Raw genomic sequence first — 18,396 nt, forward strand, 5'->3', positions numbered from 1 at the left:
CCTCTCCTGATCTCTAAATGTGGAAAAGGCAGTTTTAGGGCCAAGGACCTAAAACTTACAATTAGAATATATTGATATACCATATAAAGGAACACATCTTTTTTTAATTGCTTTAAATTACTGAAATATTATATGTAAGAAAAAAGTAGAAAAACATTACCTATTAATTTTAGAATAGAATAGAATAGAATAGAATAGAATAGAACAGAACAGAACAGAACAGAACATTTCAGTTGGAAGGGACCTACAACAATCATCTCGTCCAACTGCCTGACCACTTTAGGGCTGATGAAAAGTTATCCAAATGCCTGGGAGTCCTGGTGGACAACAAGCTCTCCATGAGCCAGCAATGTGCCCTCATGGCCAAGAAGGCCAATGGTATCCTGGGGTGCATTAAGAAGAGCGTGGCCAGCAGGTCAAGGGAGGTTCTCCTCCCCCTCTTCTCTGCTGTGGTGAGGCCACATCTGGAGTCCTGTGTCCAGTTCTGGGCTCCCCAGTTCAAGAAAGACAGGGAGCTACTGGAGAGAGTCCAGCGGAGGGCTACAAAGATGGTTAAGGGACTGGAGCATCTCTTGTATGAGGAAAGGCTGAGAGAGCTGGGGCTGTTTAGCCTGGAGAAGAGAAGACTGAGAGGGAATCTGATCAATGCTTATAAATATCTAAAGGGTGGATGTCAAGAGGATGGGGCCAGACTCTTCTCTGTGGTGCCCAGTGACAGGACAAGGGGCAATGGGCACAGAATTGAACACAGGAAGTTCCATCTCAATATGAGGAAAAACTTCTTTGCTGTGAGGGTGACCGAGCACTGGAACAGGCTGCCCAGAGAGGTTGTGGAGTCTCCTTCTCTGGAGATACTCAAAACCCACCTGGACGCAATCCTGTGCAACCTGCTCTGGGTGAGCCTGCTGTAGCAGGGGGGTTGGACTAGATGATCTCCAGAGGTCCCTTCCAACCCCTACCATTCTGTGAATCTGTGACTCTGTAAAAATGCTCAGCCTTTTAAGAAGGACCTTAAAGAACTAGATGAAAAGAGTGGGAAAATATATAGTGACAGCCTCCAAATAGAAGGCTGGTGCGCAATGACGTGGTTCTCATATCTGCTAGGAATAGGACATGATGTAAGAAAAAAAGATGCATTAGAGCAAAAGAGACTTTGTTTTGACGTGGTGGGGGAAGAAAACTCCGAGTGTTCTGCGTAAGGACTGTTAAACACTGGAAGAAATTGCCTCAGTGTATCTTTGGTCCTTTTTAAGAAGTTAGACAATTGACTATTAGGGACGTTTGTAATCCAATTGATCCTGCCCCAGGGCAAGAAGATGACTGTCTTTAGGTCTTTCCTAGTTCTGTTATCTTCAAGTCTGTAGTTTTACAGTTGTGGCATTTCCCACTGGCTGTTCAATAGCTCTGTTCTTTTGTGAGGACTGTGTATTGAAATACATCAGATTTATCTTTTATGCAATCATTAGCAAGTGTCAGGCTTGAAACGCAAGCCTCTAACCTACTTGAACAACTCAGAAATCCTCAGAATGTCTGAATTAGACGTATTCCAATTTTACTCATGAAAAAATCGAAGCCATAAGCGATTAAGTTATCTGCACATGAACACACCATGAATGAATGGGAAATGAGGACTGAGAGCTTAGGAGTCCTACTCTGGATTTTATGCTTAAAATTGTAAAAATAAAATAATGGTATGTTCAAAAAACCTCGAACCATACAAGAAATAAGGCAGTGTCCCATAGATCATAGAAACTGCACAGTTCTCTCACCATAAAATACATACAGGTCTACTTTGGAAGTATAGCTTCCCAAAAAGCCCATATTTCCAGTACGATTTCTTTCGACTAAATGTAGCATCCATCCAGCTCAAAAAAAAAAATCTTTCAAAGTACCTTTAGACAACTATTCAGAGTTTTAAAATATATACTCACTAAGGGTCCAGCAATCAGTCTTGGCTATTAATCACTCTGACAAAATCATCGATTTTCATTTCCTTCTTTCATGTTTCGTGGGAACAGCCTGAGTTAGATTACAAGATCTGAGAGAGGTGGTACGGACAATAAGCAGGCTTTTGAGAGATTCTGAGCACCTAGCGGATTACTGTCTGTTTAACCTTTTAATGAACTCTTGGGTTTAGCTTTGGGAATCTTGTCTCCAGCAGCATGAGTCTCATCTCTATGGTGGTGAGGCAGAGAATATAACCAATATTGTACTGAGGTGCCAGATGTAATCACATGTCCCACTCCCAGCAGGATGCTATAAATTGTATGTGTGTGATTCTACTGAAAAAATTAATGTGTCCATATATTGTGCCGTATAAAAAGGCTACTGAACAACCCAATAAACAGTAAAACTTCTGAAATTGCTACAATTTAATCAAATCTTAAGTCCTGGTCAACAGTCAAGTATGTGCACTGGGCTTCTCTACCTACTAACAAAGCACCCTGTACATCACAGAGGGATGCCTTGAAGATTATGTAGTATTTTGCTAAATTTTTAAAGGTCTACTAAAGAAATAGTAAGTGCTAGTGACTCTTTTTCAAAGCGAATATATTCATGACAGCTTTCGTTCTCTCACAGAGAACCAGGATATCCTGGAAATGAATTAGTGTCGTTAGATCTACATCTACTAAAGCATCACTCTGTAATAAGTCAGAAGCCTGATTCCGTATATTCTTAGCTTATTCCTCTGATGGTTCCTAAACAAAAGTGTTTCCTTCTAAGTGTCCTAAACTTAAAAACATAGAACCAAATCTTGCAATCCTGTTCGACTTTTAAACATGTGAAGAAGACACTGAAAGCACAATTTCATGCAATACCCCAGAAACATGTCTTGTACCTGTGTGACTACTACCGAATACTAGTGAGTGCTTCTTTCAAGCTGTGATTACGGGGTCAGGAATGAAGCTAGCTTTATGCTCCCTGCAGGAGTTAAATAGGTACAGCATCCTTATGCCAAAGCAACTGCATTGCATTTGAAGCTGATTGTTGATCCACACATAAGAGAACAAGCAGAAGGGTAGTAGTGCATTGTCAGGAACTGCCCGTAGGATGTGTGATGGCTTTTCAGGAGTGGTTAAGGGTGGCTGTGTGCTGTGGCAGCACCAAAATGGCTGATACATGGGTCTACCTGAGATGGGAGTGAAGTTAGAGCAACAGCAGTGTTTGGGGGCTACCCCTGACTGCAGGAGGATAAGGGGAGCTCTCAGGAGACGTGTATGCAGAGCTCCCTGAGCTGGCCAGTCGGGTGAGCCTGAGATGTGGGCTCTGTCCTCCTGTCAGTCAGGGATGGCAGTAACCGTTCTCAGATGGGGAGTTTGGGCTGTGAAAAAGCAGGGGGTTATCCCAGCGGGGAGACTGGGCATCGTGCTTTAGTGGGAATGGCGGTACTGTCAGTGCCGGGTGGGGACGCTGGGATGTGAGGCACTCCTCTACCTGTGCATTGAGCAACTTCATGGGTTAAAAGCTAAATCAAGTGCAAACCGGAGGTTCTAGATCTTACCAGTGTGCTAAAATAAAATATAAAAAAAAAACCAACACCTTTTGGTTTGATTTATTCTACTCCAAAAGTATTTTCATTCGTTTTTAAAAACAAACAGGGAAAAATCTAGAATGTTCTGAGCTTACTTTTGTGTAAGAAGGTGTTACTTGTCCAAAACGAAAATGCTTCATGTTTGTTCAAATTTTTCTTTTATTTTCACCTATTACTATTGCATACTCTTCCGTAGCAATATGAGGGGCCCTTTCCTTTTTTGTTAATTAAACTCTTACAGCCTTTGTTTAAATAGGCAAACGGCTGCAACTGCGCAGTCAGGAAAAAATATAACTGACAAAGCCAAGTTACACAGCCTTCAGAAAATAAAATCGAAGTTTGAGGAAAGTAGAATGGATTTAAGGTGACGGTAATTCAAAGTTAACTTGCAGGAATGCTCCATTGTATTGTAATGCTGCCCTCTTAAGGACAAAGAAAGCGAGGAGCTGGAATACCTGTCTGGCCTACAACTTCTGTGTGACAACGAAGAGTTATTTGAGGTATTTTGACATGGTTCTCCTGCCTTTATATATGTTACCAGACTCTGTTATGTTCCTTTCGCACTCCAGGGCATGTTAGTGCATTCCTGTGCTCTGAAACTACATGGGGGTAGGATCCTCTGCGTGGAAAGCAGGCATGAGGCATAATGAAAAAATGCCCCTTTGCATGTATATAAAAGGCTTTGACACATCAGATCTAGCACATCACACGTGTTTCCTGCAGGTCACTAAACACAAGGGCACAGACTACAGGCAGCCCCACTGCCCTGTCCCACCCGCTCCGTGGGGTCTGTGTGCCCGCGGGCAGCCCCACTGCCCTGTCCCACCCGCTCCGTGGAGTCTGTGTGCCTGCAGACAGCACCCACTGCTCTGTCCCACCCGCTCCGTGGGGTCTGTGTGCCCGCGGGCAGCCCCAGTGCCGAGCCGCGGTGGCCGGGAGGGTGCAGCTGGGGGTGCGGGGGGCAGCTCCCTCCCGGTGGCCTTTCAGCCCCGGCCCTGGCCTGAGGGATGCTGCAGCTGCAGGAGGAGGGCCACACCACTGGCAATTACACCTCCTTCAGCGTGACTGGTTAGAAATTTCCCCTGCTAGGGCAGGATTTACAATTGTTCCCAGTGGATTATCACCATATACTTACAATATGAAAGTAATTACTGTGAGGCATAAATTAACCATGGAGAAACCTAAAATATTATCAGTTAGGACGGGATAGCCTAGAAGGTCAGCCTCAGTTATGTGGACATCTCTGAGTTAATGGTACCATCAAACTTCAAAGACAGAGCTGAAAAAGTAATCTGAAAGGATGCTGTTAACACATTACGGTAGTTGGGGATTTCAATTAAAGGCAGCTCTTTTCTGAGAAAGGCCCTAGAGTGGGATGTCAGTATGTTTAAAGCATTCATCTGAAAGGAAAAAAGCGAGATACAAAGCAACACTTTTAAGACAAAAGGAAAAGAAATAAATTTTGGGGGTTGTGTGCTGAAAGTAAACTGCCGAGACTTTCCTGTTACCGGGTTTGTGCTGTGAATACTGAATGTGAAGGTGATATTCTCTCATTTATCTTCTCTTTTCCCGGAACCGAAAACCAATTCTCTTCATCAAGATTTTCTATATTTCTTGTTGTCATAGTTCTAATTTAATCTTCAGCTTCATGCACCTGAAATTTAACTTGCTGAATTTCTCCATTGGTGAGTATTGTTCCTCACACAAAGTAGTTTAAGATTAACTATGATTAGCACTTTATTGTGCAGAACTCACAAAATGTGGATGTTCAAGATTACATTCAATTGACAGTGTATACAGTGACCAAGGGGTTGGGCTAGACGATCTTTAAAGGTCCCTTCCAACCCAAACCATCCTATGATTCTATCAGTGAATATATGATTTTCAATATCTGCCTAGACGTTTCAGTACTGCAGCGTGTTGTTTTTGTGGTGAGTTTTCATATAAAATGTATTACAGGCATAGCAAGCAAAGTTATAAATTTAAAATGCCATAATCTAAACACCATTTTGGAAGCTGCATGAGTCCTTGCGGTGAAAAAAAAAAGTCATTCTGGAATCAGAGACCTGTACTGATATAATCTGCAAATCAGACATACTTTAATTTAATGTGAGGACAGTGTGAAACAGCAGCTGTGGGTAAACTCTTGGACCTACTGAAGTCAATCGAAATTGTAGTCATTGACTTCAGTGGGGCAGGAATTTGCTCCATGTTCCCTAAATTGAGCAGCTTTAGGAAGATAAAATGTCTTGTGCTCAGAGTTCCCAGGCTGCCACCCCATCTTTATAGTTGTGATCCCTGGTGTGTGTGAGACCCTGGATGAATATCTTTCTGTATGCTCAGGTTTCACATCTGTTAAGTTGGAAAACATATACATACCTGCATATGTATGTATGTATTCAAGCATATATGCCTTAACATATATATCTAAAACATACGTATGTATCCTTAATTTATGATATATATATATATAATGTATGGTGTATATAATATATATGGCGTGCATATATATACTTACACAAGAGCATTGTAAAGTATATTAATATCTGTGGGAGATACTGAGAGTCTTTGAAAGAAGCTGCTATACAATGGTCTAAGGTAAAATTATGCAATCCATTTCTTTCTTCCTCTGACACCTTAAGTGCTCATCCTGTCCTACTATTAGCATTAGTGAATTTTTCTCCTAGTTTCCATGTATTTTCCTGTCTAATCCATTTTCTAATCTGATACTGAACTTCTCTGTAGAATTTTTAAACATATGTGATAGGTCATGTTATTTAAATTTCTCTCATCTGTGTCCACCTGAGCATAGCAAACTGAATTTTAATATATAAGTACATTGTATCTCATTCAACTGTTTGACTGTATTTCCAAAAGCATTTCACTCCGGAATACCAAATCATCATTGAGCCATCCTGCAAAAATCAAATCGTAATTTGATATAATCAAAACATAATTACTTTCATATAATCAAAACCGCTGCTGTGCACTGCTGCTATGGTTATGCACCCCAACTTTCCCACCTGCAAAGCACAACACTTACAGCTGTGCACAGGAAGGCAATGCTGGAAAAGATGACTTGCATTAAATGTTTCATAACAATTGCTCTCAATTCAGATACTTTTAATATTATTCTACTTATAACCACACAAGAATTAAAAAAGATATTTATTTGCAGAGTAACTGAATTAGACTTTTTCATCTTTTGTGAATCAAAACAAAGTTTTGATGGTGTCATTGGTCTAGAGAGAAGAATTGCAGAGAGGAATGAGGAGGTCCTGCAAACAGAGCTGTCAAGCCCAGCTATTTAAGCATCCTGGCCTTCACTAGACGCTATGCTCAAGTTCAGCCCCAGAGAACAGAATCGAGTCAATGCAACTGTCATCTCTTTTCTTATCTCCACATACAGTACTTCCTTTCAGACAGCGCTTTCTTTCTAATTGCACTACAGCAATAGTCGTTGGGCAGGTAGCTATCAAAATACCCATTTGATTATGTTATCTGGAGGCAGCCTGTACTGTCCTTAACGTTATTTACTTTTTTATTATTTTTTTTTACCAAAGCTGTCAAGAAATTAAAAGGTAGTTACCTCTGGGGCTTTGGGTTATTAACAGCTACCTACATACAGCGTTGCTTACTTTATAGTGTTGCCTGTACCCTACAGGGACTTCGGTAATGAAGTAGCAGCGGTGTTTGGCTACTCACACAAGAAGATTCTCCCTGGTAGGGCCCTTACGGAGTGGCATCGCCTGGCTGCCCGCACTCTAACCAAGGCCAACTCCTTTTTTTCCCTCCCCAGGTCTCAGCAAAGCAGCCTCCGGCGGACTGCCGCTTGCGAGGAACGCACCTAACACTCCCGATGAACTGCAGCTAGGGCTCGACCCAGCAGGAGCCCCTCCGTTTCCGCGCCTGCTCCCAAGCACGCAAAACCTCGGCGGGAAACGCACTTTTTAAATCCGAGCGCCTGAACACGCCTCCGGCCATCTGCCTTGCGCTCGCCTTTCCGAACCCCGGGCTTACTGCCGGGGACTTCGCCGCCAAACTTGCCCTAGAAGCGGCGGCCCGTCTGGCGGGGACCAACATGCGCACGCCGACCTCCGCGCCCGGCCCCTGCACGGCCCCGAACCCCAAGCAGGTGAGGGCGGCCCCCGGGGCGGGGCGAGGGCGGGGCGGGGGCTCCGATCGCACCGCCCCGCAGGAAGCACCGCCCGCGCCCCTTCCTCCTCCTCCTTCTTCTCCTCCTCCTCCCGCCTCCCTCCCTGCGGTGGCGGCTCGGCGATGCAGCAGTACTTCTCCTTGGCCGACTGCGACGTGATGGGCTTCGACCTGGACCACACGCTCTGCCGGTACCACCTCCCGCAGAGCGCACGGGTGAGTGCGGGCCGGCTCGGCATGGCATGGCATGGCACGGCACGGCACGGCCTGGGAGCCGCGGGCCGGCGCGCCCCCCCCCCCCCCCCGCGTTCCCCCCCCGCTCCGCCCCCCTCGCCGCCGCCTGCCTGAGCGAAGGGGAAAGAGCCGGGGAGCTGGGCGGCGGGGCCGGGGGGCCGGGAGCCCCGCTGCGGGGGCGGCGAGCCCCGAGCCTGCTGGCACAGCTACCTCTGGGGAAACCTAAAAAGAGAAGAGAAGCACAAGTGCGTGTCTCGCTGGCCGCTTCCTCAGCAGGCCTCTGACCGAGCAAAGGGGACAGCCATGTCTTTTTCCTTGAAAATGGTGCTTCTTGAGAGCTTTCCTAACTGTAGCGGCGCTGAGAAAAAGGTAGTGCACCCGCTCACCCCCCCCCCACACTCCCCCGCCAAATCCAGAGATGCTGCACACAGTTACAAGTCCGCAGCACTTGCGACCTTGCAAACTTTCTGGTGCTTAAAATAAAACGCCGAGCTTAAGGGCGCTCAGCATCTCTGGCTTAGCCCTGTTGCCCCTTACGGAGAGCAACTGCTGTCACGTGCTGCGCTTTCCCGCCCTTGATGCTTTTTTATTTTTTTTTCCCGACTGACACTTTTAAACTCCCTGATAATCTTTCATTGACTCGACCTGCTTTGATGGTGTCGGGACTTTGCCATGGAGCTATCTTGTGTCATGGATGCCGATGGTGTCCCCCCTCCCCTTTTTTTTTTGCTTTCACCTACGGTACATTTTGCACTGCACGGAACTCCTACGTTAATTGCAAGATAGTTCAGAATTTGGTTTAGACACAAATGTTTATGAGGTGTCCCATTTATAAGCAGGTATGGTTCAGTGCGTCCTGTGTTGAACAGTTGCATAGCTTCCTTTAGCTGTGAGTGACTTTTGGCAGAGAGGTGTCCTTCTTACAAAAGAGAGTTCAATAGTAGCAAGTTATAAAATGTGTGTGCTCTGAAGTTTTTCTGGAAACTATACAACTCTAGGCTTACCTTTCATGTTCTTTCTGTTATGCCATGCATATTACATCTTGCACAGGCACCTTCTTCCTGATAAGAATTTTGTCCGATGAACGCAGATGTTAGACAATTGATAACTAGAAGAATTTGTAAAAAAAAAAAAAAACTGAACAAAATATACAAAAACCCAAAAACATTTACTAAACTTAGTTCACTCGTCATCTTCTCCTAGCATATCAAGACAGACTGACCATGCCCATTGCATACCTCCTTATCTATTGGAAATAAATGCTTAAAAATGCTGACAGGCACAGCTGAAAAGTTCTCACTCTTTCAGTGTTGGCCTTCATATTAGTCTTTCTCAGACATTATTCAGATTCATTCCAAGAGCAGCTTTTGTAATTAAGAAGAAAAGAAAAAGCCAGAGAACAGCTTTAATGAAAGAATCATGAAAAAAAAGGGAGCAATTACTATTTTTGTATGGTCTTTAAGGACTTGGCAGCATCTGCATAGATCTTGTGCAACTTTACCAACATATTACATTAATAAATCACAACTGATATATCAGGCTTTAATGGTGTTTTTTCTGAACTTATAAATAGTAACAATTTACTTAGTAGTTGCCTGTTTCCTTCAAAATATGTTCCTTTGGATATTTTGAAAATGTCCCCTATGGGTAGTTGTTTATTGGTTCAGAAGCCACTTCTTGACACTTGGTAGCTGTGACACTTAAAATCAAAAAAAAGATTGGGGAAGGGAGAGTAGCAAACTAGTCGTAGGTACTTACCATCTTGGTTTCCCAACAGAAGCACAGGACCAGTAAGGTAGAATGACATAAACTTGATTATGCTGGACGCCTTGCACCAGAACTGTTGTGTGAGCATCTTGAGCTGCTTTCCAGCTGTGACAAAAACACCCTCAGGCTCTATTTCCCGTAGTGGAGGCAGCGGGGCAGGGTCCTGGGTCCCTGGTTTGCTTTTGCTTGGGACACACCAACACTCCCATCTTGCCACTTTCCAGGGAAGCAGCAGTATCTTTCGTTTCACTTGATCAATGTAATTAATGCCTTTATTGTTTTCATTTGTAGTTAATATACGATAGTTTTGCCCAGTATCTGGTAACGGAGAAGGGTTATGACAAAGACTTGCTGACTCTAGCTCCAGACAGCTTAGACTTCTGGTGAGTATGTTGAAAATAACAGAAACTTTCTTAACAACTTCCTTTATGCTGTAACTTTTACAAAGCTTGGAAAACAGCTGCTGTTATTAGGCGATTGTTGTTATGATTGCCAAGCCCGATAGGTAAACACAAAATTACATTTTTAAATACTTGTTTGAACAAGTATTTGTTGTGAGATACTTCGAACGCTGTATTTTGAAGAGAGAACTGAGCATCCCACCTTGCTTTGTCTGTGCTTCTAGCTGTCTAAACACAAGCCTTTTAGTCTGACTTACTCTCTTAGTTTATATATCTTCTTTGTCTTCTACCTTCAATTCAACTGGTAAATCCAGTAACCCTCAGAATTTAGTAATTTTTATCTTGACAGATGTGGTTTTGTTTGTGTAAGGGAGAATAATCCCAACAGCCTTCTGAGGAACCGAGGAAAGTTGACATGCCAGGAGGTCGCCCTTGGGTGGCACGTCAGGCACAAAGCTGTGATGCAAAAGGCTGAAATGCAAGTTTCTGCTCTGAACTCAGTGGCCTCTGAGCAGGAGCTTGAATGTGAATTTCTGGTCTTCCGACTTTTATAGGTTATTGTCTAGGCCAGCGGGGTGGGGGCTGTAAGGCCACATAACGACTAAATTTTTTAGGAGAAACACAGGGCAGGGGGTTAAGTAATGCATGTATTATTGTGGGAATGGTTTTGATCAGCTGTTTTTACAGTTCAGTATTTGGACAGTTTCCAACCAGATTGCTTGTCACATGAAAGCTGAAATCAATGTATCTATATTTCTCATATTTTGAGACCTCTGATGGATTAAATCTTTGTTAAGATCTAGATGTCTCGGCCTTGGTCCCTTATTGGAGCTGGGGGTTCATTAACGTGGACCTGCAAGCCCACAGTGCTGGTAGCCAGCGTGTCGTTTGCTACTCACCCAGGTGTCATTTGTGAAAGGCTGGGGTCTGCTTCCTGCCTTCATGGCATATCGTCTTTCCTTTGGGTACCTTAAAACAGAGGATGAATGTGGCATTACTTCTTCAGTCTTGTTTATTCATTATTATCCTAGCCACTGAACTCTGAATTAATTTTTCAAATGACCTAAGCAAATGTACATTCAGTTATCTGTGAGGTACAGATATACTAGGAGAGTTAGGAACTCGTTAGATGTCTGTCTTATGCTGTCAACTCTTTACCTTGTTAGAGCTGCCTAGCGTGGAGATGCTTCTGCTTCATGTGTTCCTTGGATATTTAGTTGCTTCATTTAGAATGATGTTCTACTCCTCTCTCCCTTAATAACTGGTGTTATCTGTCTAGTAATAATAAGTAAGTAGGGGAGTTGCCACCAAGAAGAAATATATTTCTTTAATAGAAGTGGCTTAAGTATAACATTTCTTAGCTGTATATGTTTGGACCTTAATCCTCCAACCTTATCTATACAAATAGTCACTGAACTCACTGAACAATGGAACTGGATTTATTTAGTAGGAATTTGCTATGTAAGTGAAATCCAGTCCTCATTGTAGTAATATGTATTTGCATATATAGACCGTTGTTCAAACATGGAAGTATTTAAAGGGTTGTGATTTTGCTGCTTTTATGTAGCATCACTGCATACCTTCTGTAACTGCATTTCACTATTCTGATCTATAACAAGACATTTCTTTGAAAGCATTAATTGTTTGTTTCTTCCTTAAAATAAAATTATTCTTAGTTGTAAAGGCTTGGTGTTGGAGATTGAAGAAGGAAACTTCCTGAAACTTGCAGAAGATGGAACAGTTTTAAGGTAATATTGACAAAAAGTCGATATTGTTAAACAAACACAAAAAATTTACTCTTTCTGAAAGCCCTCTCTCAGTTTTATTAAATATTTAAACTACTAATTTCAGCATACGTTCATTTATTAAATGTAAAAGTTTAAATGCTCTTTGGTAACGTGGTGCTCAGTTTCTCTTAATGTTACATATGCATTTTTTTTGTAATATTTCCAAGATATATTCTTTACTAGCAGCTATCATCTGAGTTTCTGAGGGCATACTGATCTTGAAAGTAAATTCACTTTTCACTGGATACCAATGTACTCTTTGTCCAGTTTCGCTAAGATCCAGGGTAAGTTTTTTTCCTTTGAATCGTGATTAACCTGACTCATAGTCAGTGCTAATGACTAATACTAATAACGAGCGCACTATTATCTTTGTACCATGTACATTTAAAATTCTGCAGGCTAACAGCATATAATTTAAATAGCCTCAGGTAAATTAAACACAGAAACTGACACATTTGCTGTCAAAATTCTGGCTTTTTCCCTCTTAAAAGCCGTATTTTGCTTTCAGTCATCATTTCAGTACATCCTTAGTTCCTCTTCCCTCTTTCTTTTTTTTTTTTTTTTAAACATAGAAGACTCTATTTTGAATCACAAATCTGAAAGTAAATATATCTCAAGTATGTCAATCCCAGTCCCATTTCCCCATTATTTTTCTCCAAAATGAAAATCTATGTAATTTAGTACTCAAGATAGAATCTACTTTTTTTTTTTTTCCTGATACATGTGGGAGAAGGAGCTTGAAGATGCTAGGGAAAATTTGATCTCGTTGAAAGAAAGGAAGGAATACCTCTGAGTCTATGCTGTGTACCCCAAAATTCTTTTAGTACCGTGAATTTTGGAGTACTAAATGCAGAATTCAAGACTGGAGGATATACCACAGTAAAGGGAAAAGTGGTACAGGATTACTTCTCCGAGCATTGCCTGCATTTGCTTCAAAACTGGAGCCTGTGCATTCTTTTGGGGCCCAATTTAATGGTCAAGCTAGTTGATTTTTAATTCCTAAAATGGTTTGTGTGTACTTCTCTATTACACAGCTGCTTGCAGGGCTCAGACTAGCACTTTTCCATAGTTCTGCCCTGCAGTCTGTGAATGTTTCCAGGCTTTAGAATGATGTATAGGCTTTCTGCGCTGTGTTTTATTGTACAGTGTATATTGATAGTTCATGTATAGCGAGCGTCCTCACACAATTGAGAACATTCAAGCAATACAGAGTGATTGTGTTAGCAGGTGAGGCACAGTAGCTGTGCCCCCAGCCAACCAAGCCTCTGTGTAGTAGGGCTTTTATCGAGAACTGTAATGTATATGATAAAAGCTTAGGTCCTGAAAAGGTTCTAAGTTATAAAGAGAGTTACTTCTGAGCAACTTGCGTGCACCTCAGGATTCAGTTGCAATGCATTACTCTGCACTGGGAGTAGTTTGGCTGTTTTCAACCTTTTTCTTCTTTTTTTTTTTTTTTTAAATATAAATACCTTAATGCATCAAATAGGGCAAGCCATGGTACAAAGAGCATGACATCCGAAGAGCTCCTGGAGACATATGGAAGGAGGGAGTGGAAGCATTTTAATACAGTCAGTGGAATGGTTTCCCGCTCAGGTTAGCATGTCCTTACTTTAGCATGTCCTCTTTGAAATTGCTCTGGCCCCTTTAGTGCCTCATAGTATTAGTTCTTATCACAAATATTTAAAAATACTTAAGCTGAGAATTACTGGAATAGGTACATATTTTGGGGAGAGTGTTTTGGCTTTGTTGGTTTTTTTGTATTTTCACCTTTTAATACTAGAGTTCAACTTAAATTTAGGTCACCAGTGAGGAGACAAATGAGCTGATGTTATAGGTGTGTTTTAGTTACAGAGATGGGCACGTTGTTCCGTGATAAAGTAGACTGAGATACGTCCTCATTTAGGACATATTTAGTAAATCTTAGATTTTTCTTAATTGTTGACTCATTACCATCAGTGCTGTTACCAGAGGCCTAGGTGCAGGTGCAAAGAACAGAGGAGGTCCGGAAACAAAAGTTCTCCTCCTGCAATTGAAGTTTCTTGGTTTTAAGATGGGAGTCCCTTTGAAGGCACTGTTTGCGTTCTTGCTAGCCGCTCTGTGCTTCCTCTCCCTTTTACTTTGATCTTGGCAATCGTGAGTAATACACGTAGTGTACTCTGTTAAGTTGCATTGTCCTATGTAACAGAGATATTTTCCTTGAGATTTTGCTGACTTAAACTTATTTGTGATGCTTATTCTAAGCTGTAGGTAATCATTTGCAACAAGGTAGAAGAGAAGGGTTTTCTTTGGTCATACAGCAAATGTGCCTTTCTTATTCATTGAAAAGTGCACTTGGTCTCTCTTGTGAATGTTAATCCCTGTTTTGCTGACTTGGTCTTTAACGTACCTAACAGACAGCACAGACAAGATCATGAATTAAAAAAAAACAAAACAAAACAACAATGGTTAAGTCATTTCACTCCTAGGAAGGAGTTGTTGAGCATGACGGTGGTCTGGGAGGACATTTGCACCCTCCTGATTTTGTTCTGTTTTGAGGGCCCACGTAGTAATGTGGGCATGCTTCCCCTCAGGCTCAGGCGCTGTCTACAGCGTGTGTGTGCAAAGGACAAAACTATGTGTGAGACCTGTCCAAATGTTTCTGAAACAACTTCTCAAACTCTTTCTTTGTGTTTCCACTGCTAGGGAAATATATATTTTGGAAGAACTGAGTGATACTATCCTGACTTTTAAAACTCATGGTTCTTTCCCATCTCTTCCACCTTAACTTTTAGAACCTTATAATGTACTTTTAAAATCTCCCTGCCTTGATATAGATGAACAACTTCCAGTTGCCAACTATGAGAATCAGAAGTGGGAATAAAGGCTAACAAAGATTGGGAAGCAGATAATGCTTATTACCAGTAAAATCCAAATAGGAGTGGATGCTATTATTTAAATGGGTTTTTTTAATTTGTGATTAAATCATACAATATGGATTAAAAAAAAGTAGACTTTTTTGTTATTTTTTTCCAGCTAAATACTATTTGTATGATAATTATTTTGACCTGCCAGGAGCTCTCTTGTGCGCAAGGGTTGTGGACAGCTTAGATCAGGTAAGAACTGGATTGTTTGAAACTAAGTATTGCATTATTTTTCTCTTCCCCCACATTATTAAATGCATACAAATAGTGTATTGAACCACATCAAGGTCATTAGCTTTTTTTCTTGTTTGGAATTTTTCATGTCAGACTTAGTGTATTAAAGTTGTCTCCGAAGCGAATTGTGAGCTACATGGCATGTTCAAAATAAATGTACTTCCACCAGAGGGCACAAATAACTAAGATATGAATAGAAATGCACTGTTTTCTCAAGTTTACTCCATGACATGCAGAATATAGTTCTTAAAATCTCCTTTAATTATACTTGATGATACTTCAATTAAATGTAATGTAAGTCTTCTGAATAACACGGTTTGCTAATTTGCAAGTTGTTAATGAGTTGAAAGCTTAACTCCATCCTTTTTTAAACTTGTGTTTGTCCTAAATATATTGAGCTGTGTACACAGATGTAAATACACCTCGAGACTAGTATCTTTTTCTTTGCTAAACAATAAGTTTAATTCTCAAGGTGGAAAATACAATTGCTTGAACTTTTTTCAGTGATTTTTAGATAGACAGAATGTCCTAAATCCTGCCTTTGAAGTTTGAAGTTAATTGATTTGGTTAAGTTTAAGAAGGCTTGACTCTTTAACTGTGTGCAGCTGGGGATAGGAGAGGGTTCTCATACAGTAAGTATATTGGTGTCAAGAGAGTACTGATGTAATCTTTTCGCTAAAGGTACCAAAGCTCTGAAAACTGCAAATACTAAACATTGTCTGCAGAGTGAAATTCGGAGCTGAGAGATGGGTATCTGGGATCCCTTTGGTTATCAGCTGACTTGAGGCTTTAGCCTCCACTCCAAAATAGCATGCTGAGTAGATTGCTGCCTAAGTCCAAGTGCTGTATGAAGAGTTAGTTAAAGCTAGCTTATCAGGAAACGCTGAGCACAGGTGTACCATAAGGCTCTTAATTTTATGCCTGATAAATCTCCTTCCTCTACCGTTCACAGCTTAGAACCCTCTCTCAGATGTGACATCTGCATTGTATTTATTTTATATTCAATTTAGACTCAGCACAAATCACCTACTTACTGGGAGAGAAAGCATGTCACAGTATGTGTGTAAGAAGCTTGCATGTTCAGTTACTAGTTCACAAGCTGCAACACTGACCCAGAGTCAGTGCCACCTTCCGTCAGAGAGAATTAAACCCATGTGGCTTCTCCAGAGAGCTACCAGAACTGGGTCGTGCACCCTCTTTATCAGCTAGTAGTTCTTGAAATTCTACTGGATGTTGGCTCAGTTTCAACAGGAGGGTTAGAGGAATTCCCTGGAAGGTTAGCATCAGCCAGATGAGAAAGATGCAAGGTAGGAGGTAGTCAGCCCCTCCAGCACTCATGCCTGCAAAATGCTGCATCTTAAGGGTTAGAAACCATCACAATTTCTTCTCCCACATTTCTAAAAGGAAGCAGAGGCTTCTGATGCCTGTTCTGGGAGCCTGTTTAGTAAGGCCTATTTTCTTACGATTTCTAGAAAACATTCTAGAATCAGGAAAATTTCCTATTGCAAATAGATGGGAGAACTGCTGAGTTTGGATTTAGACATGAGTTGGATGCTGGGCTGCTATACACTGTTAAAAATGAATCTGCTGTTGCTGTATCCAGAGCCAGAACTCTTACATATTTTGAGACAAAGCAGGGGAGCTTCTTGGTGTTTTGGATCTTTGCATGGAAGAGCTACACAAAATACTGCTTTGTCTGATAGTTCAGCTAATGAAATCACATTTGATAATCACACCAAATCGTGGTAAACTGCATGTGCATCCACACATTTTTCTCTCTGCTTTCTGGGAATTGGTCTGCAGTGGCTGTAAATTTCTAAGGAATTAGTTTGACAGTTATTTTAATGTTCTCTGAGGTCAAGTGTTTTGAGGGAAGTGTACCCACTTTTAAATTAGTATCCATCTGTCCTCAAAACATCACTCTGAGGAACTGTTAGCTCACTGCACTGATTTTTTTTATTTTTTTTTTAAAAGAAAATGAAAAAGCCAAAACCCCAAACTAAGGAGCAAGTCAGCCATGTGGATCATGAAGGCAGCGGACAGTTGAATCTGTCTCAAGGTTAACGCTAGTGTAGGCTCATGCCATCACTGCTAGTCCGACGGGTGCTCCCCAGCATCTCCTGAACACGGCTTTGAATAATGACCTTGCTTAGCAGCTAACCGAAGTTTGACACACGTGAAACCTTTTCTCTTTATTCGTTCTTTTATGTATTTCTGTAGCAGTTTGCTATAGGAGTGGATTAAAAAAAAGTCGAATACCTGCTCTAATTAAACTGTAGAGCCGATGGCTGATAAGCAGACTGCCATAGTGTTTGTCAGTCATGCACAAAAGGCCTCGTGTGACTTGCTGGCTGTGAAATTAAGGGCGAACTGTTCTTCTGGAAGCCTCCATGGCAGATTAGGCCTGAAACAGCAGTTTACTTCAGTACATACAAACTACATGGTTTTTGTTGGTGATGTTAAGGGGTGGGTTTGGGTTTTTTTCCAGTTTCTGAATGTTTCCCTCTCTAGAAAATGCTTTATGCTTACAAAATGGGTCATTATTCAGATATCAGTGCAGTGATCAGAACACAGAGGGCAATGCCATGAAATCTGTTAACAGTCACATTGAAATTTCTCCTAGTGTAGGTGTGGAAAGCCTGTAACACCACCACATGATACTTCCCATGGTGTGCAAACTCAGTCTATACCACCTGCTTTGTTGCTCCCGGTACCTTGTAACTATGGGCACCTCTTACAGGCTCCATAGGTAATCCTCTGCTCTGTAATACTGGCTGGCTCTGTAATTGCATCTGTGTTTAATTCAGCACTCCTAAAACTTGTGGAGTTTGAGAATGCTGTGGGGCTCAGCTGGCTGAGAAGCTTTTCCTCTCCCCGAGTGAGATGCAGAAAGGGTGGCTGAGGTCAGGTAGAGCTCTTCCCTGCTTGGGAGACTTTCGAGGAACGGCAAGAGACCGTTCACAAGCGCAGATCTCCTTCCCCTATCCTTCTGCCAGAGCCAGGGTTTGGCAGTCTTCAGAGTACGATGTAACACAGTGCTGCTCAGCCTGGCTTCTGGATGAGTATTTCATACAGCGTTTGGGGTAGAGTTGCTGGTAGAAGAGCATTGTCTCTAAATTATAGTGAAGGGTTTTGCTGGTTCTGAGGGTGGAAGGTGATACAAGTACCAGGCTGTAGATAATGTCAGCCTGCTAATTAAGTACAGTATTTACAGTTCTAGGCACTTCACTTTCCCCAAATGTCAGTGGGATGGCTCATTCAATAAGTTGCTGTTCTGTCTAATGCCCCCTTTTGCTGTAACGCTTTGGAGTTCCTCACAAATAGGAATCCTTTCTCCTTTACCCTTCTTCCGCTCCCCGCCCCCAACCACCACCACCATCTCTTTC

General features: G+C 42.0%; 1 protein-coding gene across 1 annotated transcript in view; it reads left to right on the forward strand.

The window, feature by feature from the left end:
* Positions 1 to 7,786: 7,786 nt before the first annotated feature.
* Positions 7,787 to 18,396, forward strand: part of NT5DC1 (5'-nucleotidase domain containing 1) — a 153,108-nt gene continuing 142,498 nt past the window's right edge. The window contains exons 1-5 of the mRNA XM_054822399.1: positions 7,787 to 7,903; positions 9,980 to 10,071; positions 11,766 to 11,837; positions 13,363 to 13,469; positions 14,889 to 14,968. Of these exons, the coding sequence (XP_054678374.1) occupies positions 7,811 to 7,903; positions 9,980 to 10,071; positions 11,766 to 11,837; positions 13,363 to 13,469; positions 14,889 to 14,968 (444 nt within the window). The 5' untranslated portion in view covers positions 7,787 to 7,810. The remainder of the gene's footprint in view (positions 7,904 to 9,979; positions 10,072 to 11,765; positions 11,838 to 13,362; positions 13,470 to 14,888; positions 14,969 to 18,396) is intronic.

The sequence above is a fragment of the Grus americana genome, chromosome 3, assembly GCF_028858705.1.
Source record: "Grus americana isolate bGruAme1 chromosome 3, bGruAme1.mat, whole genome shotgun sequence".
In the NCBI taxonomy this organism is placed as follows: Eukaryota; Metazoa; Chordata; class Aves; order Gruiformes; family Gruidae; genus Grus; species Grus americana.